The following is a 15,536-nucleotide window of genomic DNA, read 5'->3' on the forward strand; positions in this document are numbered from 1 at the left end:
CACTGATGCAACTCCGTGCCTGAGAGCAAAGCAGCGGGAAAGGGCTGATCTTCCCAAATGCAAAGCATTGCCCCAAGCCCCATCCACCGCTTGCTCAAATGATGCCTGTGGAGTCCAAGGAGTCACTGCAGAGCCAAGTCTGAGCATTGTTTTTAACTCAGTTATTGCATTTAATCCAAGCTGTAGAGCCAAACCTTGCTATGACTAATGTTCTTAGAACTATTTGTGTCTATGGTGTAACTGGTGGGTCAGGGAATAGATGTGGGCTCCAAATAAATGGGTTCTCTGCCCTTTTAGGGACATTGATTTAATTTAGGTGGTTCTGCAAAACGTGCTGTGGAAGTTGGAGAGTGAAGATCAGCTGTGGGATGGGTGGATTGCAGCAAAGAAACATAGGGGGCTGCTGGCAGGTCTGCTTGTGCCACCTAAACTGCCACCAACCACCACTGAAATTGCCACCAGACATCAGCCTCATGTGCACCTCCTGATACTCGGCCGATAGCACCAGAGACAGAGCAAACCAACCCAATCTTACCAGTTTGGACAAAGACTATAAGCACTGGCATGGCTCTTGCTTATAGAATCACAGAATGGTTTGGGTTGGAAAGGACCTTTAAATCTCATCTAGTCCAACAGGGACATCTTCAAAGAGATGAGGTTGCTCAGAGCCCGGTCCAACATGGCCTTGAATGTTTCAAGTGATGGGGCATCTACCAACTCCTTGGGCAACCCTCATCATAGAACATTAATTCCTAAATCTAGTCTATCATGGCCATGCCCATGATGATCTTGGTGGTGCATAACACAGGCGGGTCAGGGTGGTCCTGCACAACTGGTGGTGCTGTCCTGTACTGCATCCCCAGCATCCCACCCAGGGGCACCATTGGCATGACTGGGATGGGCACGGTTTGCTCCAAGTGACTCCCCACTGCCCACAGACCCTGCAGTGCTCACAACAGAGTCCAAATATCCTTGTTGTGTGAGCTGACTGGTATTAGAAGCAAAGATAATACTTTAGAGTTGATCTCCTTGAACGGGCAACAATCTTCCGGTGAGTTCTAGACCGAGGAGGCAGAGTTCAGGGTAGGAAATTGCTTTTAAATTCAGCCATTTAAGATATCAGTATTAGTTTTGCTTCTAAAACTTCCCGAGTGTGAGCAAGAATCACCTCGGCCACCCACATCTGCTAAATATTTAGTCATTTTTAACAAGTTAAACAAAGCCCTTTGATTGGATTTATGCTAATGGCTCCTCCGTAGGCATTTCTGATTCATTTCCATTTCATTTTCAAATTGCCTGTGTACACTGCTGATTCTCACCAACACCATTAGCAGATAAAAGGAACACGTAACGGGTCACAGGCGCCACAAGATGGCAATAGTTGAAGAGCAATTTGTTTCTGGAGGAAGAGATCTGGCATTCACCAGCACACCCGGCTCTGGAAGGGCACGACGCTGCCTGCGCATTAACCTTTGCTCTTGCAGAGGTGTTTGTATTGGACGAAAGCAAAGAAGTTTGTGTGTGGGTTCATCTTCCCCACAGAGACAGGGATGGAGGAGGATGGAGATGACAAAGTTGTTCAAGGGCGGCCCAGCAGTGCTCCTGTTTCTTGGAATAAAACGTGCAGCCTGAAACACAGCCTGGAGATGGATCTTCTGAATCCTGGCTGTGGGTACAAAGGTTGGGCTTTCCTGGGACTTCCTCTTGCAAGGCAGGTGTGGTGCTGCATGCATCTACCAACACCTGATGTGTGGAGTCAGGAGAAGAGATCTCAGCCCCACAGCACCCCTAGACCCAACAGGGAGTGGGTTGCAGTGGATTGAAGCATCTCTGATTCCGTGGCAGGGATAGACAGGGAAAGACAGGTTGCTACCTGATGGCTCTTCAAACAGTGTTAGATCCTACAAACTGCAGTGATGGGGTTCAGGATTTCTGTAAGGCCTCTGGTACAGTCACCCCCCAACACTTCTGCTTCTAAATTGGAGAGATATGGGTTTGATGGGTGAGCTGTTAGATACATGAAAAATTGGCTGGGTGGCCAGATCCAAAGAGCTGTTGTAGTCAACATTTCAATGTCCAAGTGGAAACCTGTAACAAGTGGTGACTTTCCAGGATTTGTACTGGGACCAGCACTATTTAATATCTTCATCAATGACATAGACAGTGGGACTGAGTGGGATTGATTGCACCTTCAGGAAGTTTGCAGATGACACTAGCTGAGTGGTGCAGTTGATTTGTTAGAGGGAAGGGATGCCATCCAGGGAGACCTTGACACACTTGAGGAGTGCACATAATGTGAACCTGAAGTTTAATAAGGCCAAGTGCAAGGTCCTGCAACTGGGTCATGGCAATCCCCAGTATCAATGCAGACAGGGGGATGAATGGATTGAGAGCAGCCCTGCAGAGGACTTGGGGAGGGATGGACAGAAAACTGGATGTGAGCTGCTTCACCACCCTCAGAGGGAAGAACTTCTTCCTTATATCTAACCTGGACTGCCTCTGTTTAAGGTTGAACCTGTTACCCCTTGTCCTATCACTACAGTCCCTAATGAAGAGTCCCTCCCCAGCATCCCTATAGGCCCCCTTCAGATACTGGAAGGCTGCTATGAGGTCTCCACGCAGCCTTCTCTTCTCCAGGCTGAGCAGCCCCAACTTTTCAGCCTGTCTTCATACAGGAGGTGCTCCAGTCCCCTGATCATCCTCGTGGCCTCCTCTGGACTTGTTCCAACAGTTCCATGTCCTTTTGATTTTGAGGACACCAGAACTGCACACAATACTCCAGGTGAGGTCTCACAAGAGCAGAGCAGAGGGGCAGGATCACCTCCTTCGACCTGCTGGTCACACTCCTTTTGATGCAGCCCAGGACATCATCATCCTTGCTGCAAGTCCATCAGACCCGCAGATACAGCTTCAGCCTGGGCTTTTCCCTGCCACCCCAAAGGGGCAGCCCTTCTGCTGTGGAGAAGGATGGGGAAAGGAAGAATGTTGCCAAAGAGCAGGAGATGGGAATAAAAACCAAGGGAGAGGGGAGACAGCCAGGGAAGGAGAAGGTCCTCACTGCCTGGCCCTAGCCATGGGGCTGGATGTACACCTCAGGGATGCCACCCCACTGGGATGGGTGTTGGGAGACCTGTGGTTGAAGCAGGAAGTCTCCACTGCTCTAAGGCTTCTCCAAAGGGACATTAAATGAGAGGTGGGAGTGATTCATCACACTCGGTGAAGGGCAGCGAAGGAGCCACGCAGGAGCTCATGGCTGTAATAAACGTTAAATGCAAAATCTATGTTAATGCACTGGGGTTGGCACAATTTATGCTCTCCAGGTGATGAAGGTGGGAAGGTGATGTTCTAGTGAGCAGAGGAGCCAGGAAATGGAGGAGGTCTTGCAGCAGTACCCAACACTCCATCCCTGTGGGATGCAGAACATCCACTGCCATATCCTGGCTCCCGTCCCTGGGGACTGGCAGCACCTGCGTTATTCAGGGCAGCCATGGGCCATTCACCAGCCTCTGCCTGTGTCCCCTTAGCTCAGGGGGAAGGAGCAAAGGACAGCAACATCCCTGAACAGAGCATCTTCCCATGGTGTTGGACCACATGTGGTAGCCTGAATCAGAGGGACAGAAAGGACACATGCATTGTGAGTCACCTGGTGTCACCAATGCTGTCCTGTTGCCTGGCCAGACCGTGGTGGTTGAGTGTATTTTATGCAGGCAAAGGGTGTTTTTAACCTGAAGACAAACCCCATTCCCTGCAGTGTCCAGCCCAGCCTGGCTGCCTGTGGCTCTCTCCGCAGCATCAGTAAAGTCAGGGAGGATGGAGATGCAGAACATGGATACCCCACCAGCATCAGGCAGGACAACGTGTGCTGCAGGGAGGTGGAGAGGTCTGCAGGCTTTGGGCATTGAGCCATCACCAAGCAAGAAGTCAGGAAGACCAAGGGTGGATGGTGTCCCCATTCTCACAGCCAAGCAGTGGGTTGGAAGCTGCAGGCAGGACCACCACCACTGTGTGCAGCTGAGGTCTGAGCACACATGCAGGAGCTCAGGGAAAGGGAAAGCAGAAGGGAAGAGAGGTCCAGCTAAGAGCAGAGCAGTTCACACATGTGCTCTGTGCCATGGTGAATGGAGACATGAGATCCAGTCGGTGAATCCTGAAATCTCTCGGGATTAAATGATTACATTAATCTTTGCTTTCCCTAAGCCGTGATAACAGCAATAGCCACGTTGGGTCCTGTCCAGGTCCCTCCCTGCTAACTTCATGTCGTGAAGCTGGCATGGGTTCACAGTGTCCTGACACATGTTCCCCTCATCCCTTCCAGCCCACACTTGCTGTCACCTGGTGCCTCCAGGACAATGCTGGACATGGGGCTAAAGCAGAGCAGGGATGCTGTGGGGTGGAAGCGTTGGTGCCAATGAGATGTTTTGGACTGATTTCCTTTGCTGGAGCGCAGGACCACCTCCCAGTGTGTGCATGTGCTGTCCATATGATGGTTTGATGATCCAGCCCGGGGCAGAGAAGGTCCTCGAGGCCACCTGAGTGTCTGTGGATGGCAGGGCTACACAGGTTGGCCTTTTCCATCCACCCTGACCTGTCCAGGCATCACCTGAAGGTGACATTTCTCTTGGGTGTGGGTGATGGACACAACTAGGGGCATCCCTGGCCATGGTGGTGGTTGCCACCTCAAGCTGCCTCCATGGCCAAGCTCCAGCAGGAGACATGGGCCACCATGGTCCTCCAGCTGTGATGGCTCTTGCTTGGCAGAGGTAGATGAAGGTCTTCACCCCAATCTGGTTGGTATCTTAAGGGGCACTGTGGCACTGTGAACACTTTAACACAAAGATGTGCTGGGATGAGCTGCATGGGAGAGCAGCCATCAGTGGACCATTCACCTCCCCAGACCTTCATGAAAGATTATGGACCAATTTGGCAACACTATCTGCCACACTGGTTCTAATCCTTGGCAGAGGTCCCTCCAGAACATCTCACAGGGCAAGGGTGACCCAAAGCAGCTCCTTCTTGGCCTAGGCCCAGTGTTTCCAGCCACAGAGCCTTGATGGCTGAACTTGCTCTCCAAGTGATGCTATTACCATTTGCCAGTTGCACCTTCCCTGCTCTGCTGCAGTGCTGGAGAGCCACAGGGTCAGCTTGAGGTGGGCTTGGACACTGTGTGGGGATTTGTTTTGAGGGCAGTTTGGGGGCAAAATAGCTCATCTGAGGGCAGCTGGACAGGTCAGATGGGTGTGATGTAGGGCAAGCTTGATGTCTGCATCCACTTGAGGGAGTGAGAGGAGCAAAGGGGAGAACGCAGCCTCTTCTCTTACACCCATCCCTCTGGTCAACAGTTACTTGCAATTACAAGCTAGTGACATCTTCATTCCTAATTAGCTGCCTTGCTTATCCTGATTCCCCTGTACCTCTGAGGATCCGGGTGGAGGAAGGAGCCAGTGCAAACACACAAGAGATGTGTCTCCCTGGTTTCTGAGTAACCTCAGTGTTAGCTGTTTTCTGCTCCTGTTGGCAGCAATGGCACCTGCATGGAGAGGAAGGGAAAAAGCTGATGGGATTATTTCATATTTTAAAAGCCCAGAGTCAATGTTTACCCACTGGAGCTAAATTATTTATACACATAATGTTACAGGTTTCACTCTGGTGGCTTTTATTAGCATTCAATGGGTGAGAAATTACACCTGACCCACTTGTACCAGCCCCAGTGTGGTGGGAAGGATGAAGGTGCTTGCTCCAGCCCTGCTGCGGGGATGCTGGAGCAGTGGGAGAGGCAGTGGAGGGAGAAGGGATGTCTCAGCACCTCCTATGAGGCATTTTGCTGCTTTAGATTTGGGGGGAACATGCATGGGGGGGGGGGGGTGGTGGTGTTGTTATTTTTGAGGTACCTCTGTCTCTCTTTGTGCAGGATGTGGCCCCATAGGTTTCTCCTAGGACCATCCCTACTGAAGGAGTGATGTGCTTCACAGTGAGGCATCACGACCTCCACACAGGGTAGGGTTTGGGGGAGAAGGTTTCTCTCCAGGAGGAGGTGGCTGTGTCAGGAGCACCCATCCCCATCCTTTTGTTTGCCCCAGGAGACTCAGCCATCCCTCCCTAAACCAACATGTCACAGGCACTCGAGATGACTTTCTTCTCGTCTCGCAATTAATGCATCTTTTATAAAGCCCAGGCTCCGGTTTCCTTTCATGTTGCAGCAGGATATCCTTTTTCCTCTGAAGCTTCAGAAGGGTTCTTTTTCACCCAAAGCATTAATCTCTAGTGTCCTGTGCACAGCACAGAGGGATGCAGTGGCTGAATGGCCCCATGAGGGTGCTGGAGCTCAGCTGGAGCCCACATGTGGGTGCAGGTGGTGTATAAACCTGTCCCCTGTTTTAAAACCCAAGCTAAACAAAGCCACATTTTGGAGCATGACTTGGAGTGCAGAGCAGGTGAGTCAAAATACTTGTTTAGTAAAGGATGGGTTTGTTCCATCCAGCTGGAAGATCCCTCATTGTGTGAGTAATGGGTTACATTCAGATCTGAAGCCAGTCTGTAGGCACATGGAAGGCGCTGGCAATCGCTGTTGACCTTGTGAGGCTGAAGGAGCAGGCCCATGTAAACCTCATGAGGTTCAACAAGGTCAAGTGCAAGGTCCTGCATCCCTGTATCAGTAAAGGCTGGGGGTGAATGGATTGGGAGCAGCCCTGTTGAGACGGCCAGGCAGCCAAGAAGGCCAAGAGCATCCTGGCCTGAATCAGCACCAGTGCGGCAGCAGGGCCAGGGCAGTGACTGTGCCCCTGCACTGGGCACTGGTGAGGCTGCACCTCGAATCCTGTGTTCAGCTCTGGGCCCCTCACTGCAAGAGAGACATTGAGGTGGTGGAGCAGGGCCAGAGAAGGGCAACGGAGCTGGTGCAGGGCCTGGAGCACAAGTGTGATGGGGAATGGCTGAGGGACCTGGGGGGTTCAGCCTGGAGAAGAGAAGGCTCAGGGGGGATCCTATCTCTCTCTACAACTGCCTACAACCTGGTCTAGTGTGAGGTGTCCCTGACTGTGGCAGGCAGTTAGAACTGGATGAGCTTTAAGCTCCTTTCCAACCCAAACCATTCTATGATCTGTTAGTAGCTCTTTCAGTACTCCCAAGTGATGATGGCTGTGCTGACTCAGGCCATGTCACACCAATACAAGATGTTCAGTTGGCTTCAGCAGATCTGTGCAGCCACCAAACCATAAGGGAAACTCTCACTAGACATTTCACCAGCCATTTATCCCTGGTGCTCTTTACATAGAGTACAGAGGTGCGCCAAGCTGCTCTCACACTTCACTGGCTCCTTGTAATTGATGGAAGATTACCAGGAACATGTTTTTTGGAGGAAGTATTTTCCAGGGCTAAACAGTGTTTGATAAGGGTGCGATAATAAATTACCACACATCCCTCTATGCAGCTACTCCAAATTACGAGTATTGGTTTGTCCTTCCTCTGTGTTGTTTCCATAGAAGCAGAGCTTAACCTTTTAAGTGCAGATTATAAAGGCACCTAATTCAATTAAAATTAGACTTGGAGCATATCAGCACTTAATACTCGAGAGTTATTATGCGATTGGATATAGACGTTGCTGTGATTGGCAGGTGGCATGGTTTTCCTCTGAGCCAGCTGGGAAAGTAGTGTTGTGGTGGTAAAGGTTTAGGGTTTTCCACCCACTAATGGGTGGATAATTCCTCTGGAATACGGGAATGCAGCACAGAACACAGGAACCCACGTGCAATTAAAGTTATTTATTGTAGTTTTCTTTTCTTCAACTGACAAAGAGGGTTTCCCAGAGATCCATACCACGCCACAACGTTATACACCATGTCACAACTAGTCCCTTGTTGCTTTATTAAGAACATAGTCATTTAAAAATAGCTAAATATTTACATATTAATAAAACATATATACAGAAGATTGAGACGTTTTTACCTAAATATGGAATGATCCTTCTTTTTTTCTCTAATAAACCTATAAAAAGATTTCTGAAGAAAGTCTCAACAGTAGTCACAGGAAGGAAACACAAATGCAATCTTCCAAAGGTACAAAATGCTGATTCCTTTGCTGAAGGGTTACGATACGGACACAACGGAGCAGTGCCCCCTGCCTAAGACAGGCAACTCCAAGCCACGAAGGAAGGAAAAGACTCAAATCTTAAGGTTTGCAGTGCACATTCAATCTATTCCACAGCTTCAGAGAGAACACAGGCATTCCAAACAGTCCACAGGAGGTGTGTGGGGAAGGGCTGGGAGCCTGGTTTCTCAGGTGCCAAGAGACCAAAGCGCTCCCGTTGGCTTCGGTGTTATTTGCGGGCACTGGGTGACATCTGAGAAACAGGCTTTAGGATTGCTAAAGAAAGAGATTCAATATTTTGACAACCATCCCACTCTATAATAGCACTTCTGTTGAGACACTCAAAGGCCAAACAGTTTGAAACCCAAAAAAGATGCAGCTAAAATATCCACAGGGAAACGAAGCACAACGGTGAAGGCTCTAGCAGCTCTCCCTTGAATTCCAGGAAACACGCTCAGACTACCTGGTGATGGATGATGCAGGTTAAGACCCGCCAGACTTTTCCCCAACATCTTTAAAGTGAATTTAGTGCTGATGAAGGTGCAGAAGTGAAGGTTTGCATGGAGCGCACATACGATTTTACCTTAGCCCCAGCCCGAAAGGACTGACCCTTCCAACGTCTAAGAGGATAGTGCAATGTCTTGATCAATTCACTCATCTTTACTGCTGAGGTATCAATCGAGTGCCAGGGAAAAGGTGACTTGAGCTTCAAAAATGGTTGAACATTGTCGCCAAGGGCAGTGGCTGAAAAATCACAGTGTGCAGACCCTCTTCCTGGAAACCAGCAAACTGATATGGTTTGAGACTGAAGTGCAGGCGAGTGAGGGGAGAACGACCAGCCATCTGCACTGAAGAGATGCTCAAGAGCCATCCCAATAGGACCACAGAGGAGAATGTGTCTGAGGAACAGCTCCTCCTTGCTACAATTAGGAAACTGGGCACTGCTGGGAGGAATCCTGGTCACTGGTAATACAGCAGCCAGGAGAGGAAAAGTGGGTCTGAAAAGACCTTGGCCAAGTCAAATGCTCATCGAGCCCCTGGGGCTCCTGATGGAGAGAGATGCCTGGAGACAGGAAGAGTCACACGGCTGTGTGTATGGAACACTGCTGGCAAGCGTTACAACCACATGGAAAAACACAATCATAGAGGAGAAACAAAGGCAAGAAGATGTCTTCAGAGTGGATGCCCTGCTAATTAAATAGTGCATTGGATGAGGGAAATCATCTTTAATTAAGATGAAGAAGAGTGAAGCGATCTGGTAGCTTTGTGATTTGAGGTTACATGGAAAATGCATGAAACGACACAAACTTGAGATGAAAGCAGTGTGGATTGTCCATGTCTTGTACACTGAAGCTCTCGTGCCGATCTGGTGGGAATGTTATCCAAAGGAGAGGATGCTTTTATCCGCTACGAATACTGATGTGGGATGTGAAACTCAAGGGGAAAAATCCAGGTTTGCGTCTATCAGATGATCTGTTGTGGTGTCAAAAAGGCTACCTGAGGGGAGAAACAGTGAAGAAATCAGTTAAAAATATCAAAATTTGAAGAAATCAGTCAATTATCCCAAAAAAGGGAAAAATAAAACTGATGGAAATTACATATTTGAGTTCTAACATGTGCTGGGGCTGAGCAGCTGGTGTGTACACAGGCAGTGGCTGCTGATTCCCATTTAGAGTAGGGCTCAGTTGGCTAAAGAAAACCAAATTAAATAGTTTTTTGAATCCATATTTGCCAGCCAAGTTCCTCACACAACATCCAGTGCCCCCACTTCAGGTGTCAAGTGCTGCATTAGAGTCCAGAACAAACTGCTCTGCAATGCTCACCCCTTTGAAGTTAGGTTCTGAAGAAGGGAAAAGGCACCACATGAATTTTAAACCTCAAGTACATACTTTGGGATCTTCTTTGCAGCAGTCTAAATGCATATGGGAGAATACATATATATATAAATATCTATCTATATTATACAGAGATATGAAAAGGTGCACGGTATGATTATATCCCATCTTTTTTAAAGCACTTTAAGAATGTGCTTTTTCTAAACAGAACAATGAAAGATGGACAGAAGAATTACAAGGAGTGTGCTAAGAACACAGGGCAAATAGGAGACAGACATCAATCAGCCTGAGAGGCAAATGCAACCCAATGAAAAGGGTTGCATACAGTTGTGCACTGAAAGGATAAAGATTTATATTACAATAAAGGATTTGTATTTAAGGTTTCGAAAAGGTTTTTTCATTGTTTGAAGTTTCATTTTCTTGATATTGTATTTCAAGAGAAAAGCAGACAACCTGTATAGAATTGCCTCGTTGCTGTTTTCTTATCATCTGGCTCTTTACCAGGAGATTGCTCTCATCTTCTCACAAAACTGTGTCACCCCTGGCCCTGAGGATTGGGATGACAGTGTTGTGCCTTCTTTTAGGGATATCAGAATTCTTTCTCATTTGGAAATTAACCCCAGTGTGGAGAAACTACACAAGCTCTCAGCACAGCTGTGGCCCAAAGCAGGGGTATAAGGAGACATCTCACATGGTCCTGGGCTGCATATAACTTAAAAATCCAATATTCAGGATGAGGATGCAAGAACAGGGTGGTGCAGCTGCCTTGCATCGGTTTTCACATGCAGAATTTAGGGGTTACATGTTCCTGTTACACCTTCCTGTTGTTTCTCTTTTAAAACACAAGATCCAGATGCTTTATGTAAACTGCAGACCAAAGAAAGATGAGCCTTTCTGCAATATCAGCTTCTACAGAAAAGACTCTAAAAGCTGCCACATCTGTGAGATAAAGACCTATCTCCCTATCTCACACCTTGCAGATGCCTGTATCACAGAACCATAGGATGGTTTAGGTTGGAAAGGACCTTAAGATAATGAAGTTCCAACCTGCTGCCATGGGCACTGAGAAACTAATCAGTCTCTCTACTTAGTGAATGATATTTACCCCTGGAGCCGTCTGACCCGTTTCAGCTCTGCTCTGGACACAGCCTTCAGCTTCTGGTAGGTGCTGTGGAAGACCTGAGCTTTGATGACATTTGTTAGAGACAATTCTAGTATTTTCTTAAGATTTATCTGTCGATGCAAGTTTAACTGCCACAGTGCTTCCAATTTCCTTTAAACACCCTTCAATCAATGGCTTTTAAAGCAAAGGCCTTCTCAGCATTGATGGTGATTTTAAAACAGGCGCACACAAGTGCTTTCTGCTCACAAGTGCTAAAATCTAGTTGGAAAAAAATGTCCCCCTTAACTTTTATGGGGATGAACCAGCTCGGATGTTTTACAAGGCTTTAGAGTTCCAGAAGAGGGTTTAGAAAACAACACAGCCCCTGTGCTCCTCAAAGCCCAGCACTTTGCTAGCAGTAAGCAGGTGCAGACCCAGCTGTAGGCAGCTATTACTGCTCACAGAGCCCAGCCCTGCTGGCACCTCCTAACATGACCTGAGCAGACCTGACCTTCTCTCTGGAAGCAGCCCTCTTCCCACCAGTGATGAAGAGCGCAAGAGCAACCACACTTCTGACTGAGGTGTCTCCAGTGAAGTGTCAGACAGAGTCGTGATCCAAAAACACAAGGGTTGAGGCATCGCTAGTCCACATATAGCCAGATCTTGTGCACAATGTCACCAGTGTCGCAGGCAGCACTGACTGAGCAGCAAAGGCTGATTAAAGGCATCCTTTTTAGGCACCAGCACTTACCGTTGGTTCAGATCATCCACTTTGGGTGCTTTTGCTTCACAAGTTTGTTCAATTCTTGAAGACCAAGAGAGCAACCATATGATGTCTCCCATAGACAGCTTCTGTACCCCTCCTTTCCCCCCGCCCCCATCTAGTCTCCTGCAAGACCCACCTCCATCAAGCAAACCAATTGAGTCTGGTTTTATTCTACCAATACACCAGGTTAATCACTGATCATGGAATTATAGAATCATTTAGGTTGGAAAAGACCTTTAAATCAAGTCCAACCCAGCACTGCCAAGCCCACCACTAAACCATGTCCCTAAGTGCACATCTGCTCATCTTTTAAACAGCTCCAGGGACGGTGCCTCCACAACTTCCCTGGGCAGCCTGTTCCAGTGCCTGACAACCTGTTCAGCAAAGGAATTTCTCCTAATAGCCAATCTAAGCCTTCCCTGGCGCAACTTGAGGTGGTGATTTATTTGCTATTAGCTATCATCTGCAACCAAGGCCCACTGCACCAGGCACTGTACAAACATAGACTCTTCCCAAAGATTCTTCAAGCTAAACAAAGACAGCTGAATAAACCACACAAAGGCTCTCTTTAAAGAACTTGCCAGTGACCACCCCTTTACAAAACCAGCTATACTGACAGGGAAAGACCCCTGTAAAAGTTATATTCCACCTCTTTTGCTACAGTCCTTGATAAAAAGCATCTGTATTTTGGCTCTCTATCATAATTACTGTCATTATGCTGTCTGAATATCACTTTAGATCACTTGCTTCCAAGAACAGTATGATATTAACATGGATATGTGCTATAAAGAGGCATGTGAACACATATAATAATGGGTGGGAACCAAACATTTGGTTTACAGCCGTGAGCATCACCTCCCCCAGCAGTGCAGACTGCAGCGTGGTTTATTTAGGTGTCCTTCCATGGATATTGTGAAGTATACACTGCAAGGAAGTATGTCAGCCCAAAAACTGTATGCATGGATGCTCAGAGGTGTACAGGCAAGCAGAACACAGTGGTGATCTGTTGTGAAGTGGAAAGGGAGTTGTCTTCACTGCCACAACCACCTCAGCACACCATTACAGATGTACAATGCGAGTAGTAACTACAGAAACCGTGCTTGAACACCACAACAACCCAATAATTCTCCTTAACACGATCACTAGAGCAATGAAAAGATAACGCTGCATCGCATCAGCCACCTTTATTAGGGTCCTCTTGCACGAGAACCACTTCCCTCCCTGATAAAAGCAATGAACAGGATGTCACTTGGAAGAGACCTTTCAAACCAGAGCTTCCTGCATCTATTATTGCAGCCGTGCCCTGAAACGCTATTCAGTGCCTGGCCAAGAAAGCAGCACGGCGGCTCCCAGGCAGCGCGTGCTCCCAGCCCCCCCTGGGCCCATGCCAGGACTAGACTATAGCTGCTTGTCCTCCCAACTGCTTCGCTGGTCCTATTCCTTAGTAACTGCACGTGCTCCGACAGCGGGATTGCAACCGGCGGTGCTCCACGGCTGGCAGCTGCTGCTCAGGCACACAGCAGCAGTGTGTGAGAGCTCCTTCTCTCCAGCCCCTATGTAAGAGAGATTAGGAGGCCCTTGCACAAGATGCTGTGATAGTATTACTACTCTCCTGTCCATCCCCATAGCCTCCAGGTAGCACGGCCTGAGCTCAGCAATGCTGTCCTGCTCTTCACAGCAAGAGCACTGCTGATCTCCAACCACCCTTTGTTGTTATACGTTAGAAACATGATAAGAATGCACCATAACCCATGATATTGTCTGTGCAAGATTCCCCCTCCTTTTAATTTAGCTTTGGGGATAACATGTAAATCACAGGGAAATGACTTTGCAATGCAGGGAAATTCCCAACTCACTTTCCCCACACTCTGGCCCCACTGTATCTTCAGAGGATGGCAGCTCAGCTCCTACCATCAGGGCACCTGTTGACAGACTGACTCTTTAATGAGAAGGTGCTTCAAATTTCAGTTTCAGCCCATCTTGATTTCAACACCATGTGCAACAACATGCAAAAACCTTCTTTCCCAGCCCACCCAGCTGCCCAGATAAGCTGCTGTGCAGCTGCTGTCAGGCTTTTGAGGGTGGCTGCACTTCAAGGATAAGCAACCCAACACTTAACTAGCACATAACCATCTCTGCAATCTTTCTGTGAACCCAATATGGTTGCTAATACCTTGGACAGCTGAGCACATGCTACAAATGATTGTGTTTGTCCCTACCAGAAACCTCCCAGAAATACCAGGGGTGAGCACAAGTCTGGCGTAAGAAGGGTAACTTATTAGCTTAGCTGCTACCATGAACCTTGAGGTTTTATGGATATGAAACAGAGGAGGAAATGGTAAGATTCTGATGCCTTTGTTTTTTAACACAGGCCGTTGAAAACTCAAAGATAGCTGGGTCCTGTGTGCAATTACCTGCCTGTATGTGCCATGCCAGGAGCATTGAGAACTGCTTCTGTGCCATAAATAAACCAATACATTGGAAGCTGATAAAAATGTGAATGCATTTTACCTGTTTGTAGGAGAGAAATGTCCGGCTTCTCATCACAGTCAGGTGCCTCTGCTGATTGCAAATATAAACAAGAAATCTCATTACTTTGACTGAATATGGGAAGGAGATTAAAAAGCTGCATATTCTAAAAGTGGTTTTGCATTTTCTATATACTTTCCTCCACTGCAATTTGCTGTTGCTCTGTTTAAAACCTCACTGTTTGCTTGGAGGAAAAGGTCATATAATAAAAATGCAAACTTAGAAGAGGGGAGCTGGGTATTCAGAAGCAGTTGTGTGCCAGCAATGGGACGGGGAAATGCTTGTTCTTGTTAAGGTTTCTGGATATTCAGATGATTAAAGGAGTTGGGATCATTTGATAAAGTCATGTCAGGAATGTCACCAGCGGTCCTTGGAAGGCTGGATCTCCACCCTCTGACAGCTGCCATCATGGGGAAAGGTTGAACACCCCCATTCCTGCACCGTGACCACAGATGAGCTTGTTTTACGGGGCACAGATTTACAAGGGTAGTGTCTTCAAAGATGCAGTGATTAAAAACGCACATAACCAGCCAGGGACAAGAACAGTTACGGTGTGTGCATACACACGTGCTTTCAACCCACAGCTTATGCAAGATCATTTGACTTCATTTAGCCCACAGTGAAGGAAGGCTAAAAGCCTAATTTGTTCATTTCGTATTTGCCACAGGCCAAGGGTATGCATAAAGATAACTGATTTGGCTCAGTGGATGTGCAGTGACTTGTTAGACTCTAGTACCCTGGAGTGCGCATGTAAACCCCAAGTTATAGGCGTGTAACAGGAAATCAGTGCCTAACCTACACAAGCCTCATTCTAAATCCTGTTATCTTTGTCTTTTGGCATTTTAGCAATGGTATTTAAGGCCTATAAAACACAATGAGATCTTTGAGAGCACTTCAGCAAACTAGGTGTGGTTATAAAGGACCAGCCCATTACAGGGTACACGGTCAGTGTGATGAATATACGCCTACTCACATCCATTTATTGCACAGTATCTACAGGGATCAAATCTGACCAAGGCTACACATGCACTGAACAACTTAGTTCAGCTCCCACTTGGAACAAAGCTAACTGTCCTGATCATCTTTATCATGGCTCTACACATGAGGATGTTGAGTCGTTGCCTTTATGATGATATTGTAAGGACTAATCCAGCTCCTGATCTACATTAGTTTCCTAATGTAGAACCACCAACCCGTGGCTATCCATCCCTGGACCAAGAGG

General features: G+C 47.6%; 1 protein-coding gene across 8 annotated transcripts in view; it reads right to left on the minus strand.

The window, feature by feature from the left end:
- Window positions 1-7,742: 7,742 nt before the first annotated feature.
- The window catches only part of BEND7 (BEN domain containing 7), a 46,817-nt gene continuing 39,023 nt past the window's right edge, over window positions 7,743-15,536 (minus strand). For 5 of the 8 annotated variants that reach the window (XM_062631888.1, XM_062631883.1, XM_062631885.1 and 2 more), the window contains 2 exons: window positions 14,297-14,347; window positions 7,743-9,579 (listed from right to left, as the gene is read on the minus strand). In XM_062631888.1, coding sequence (XP_062487872.1) covers window positions 9,518-9,579; window positions 14,297-14,347 — 113 coding nt within the window. In that variant the 3' untranslated portion in view covers window positions 7,743-9,517. The remainder of the gene's footprint in view (window positions 9,580-14,296; window positions 14,348-15,536) is intronic. The other 3 variants (XM_062631886.1, XM_062631882.1, XM_062631881.1) reach the window with 2 other exon arrangements.

Source organism: Pezoporus occidentalis, unplaced genomic scaffold, assembly GCF_034315485.1.
Source record: "Pezoporus occidentalis ecotype Australia unplaced genomic scaffold, CSIRO_AGI_Poc_V1 ctg38, whole genome shotgun sequence".
In the NCBI taxonomy this organism is placed as follows: Eukaryota; Metazoa; Chordata; class Aves; order Psittaciformes; family Psittacidae; genus Pezoporus; species Pezoporus occidentalis.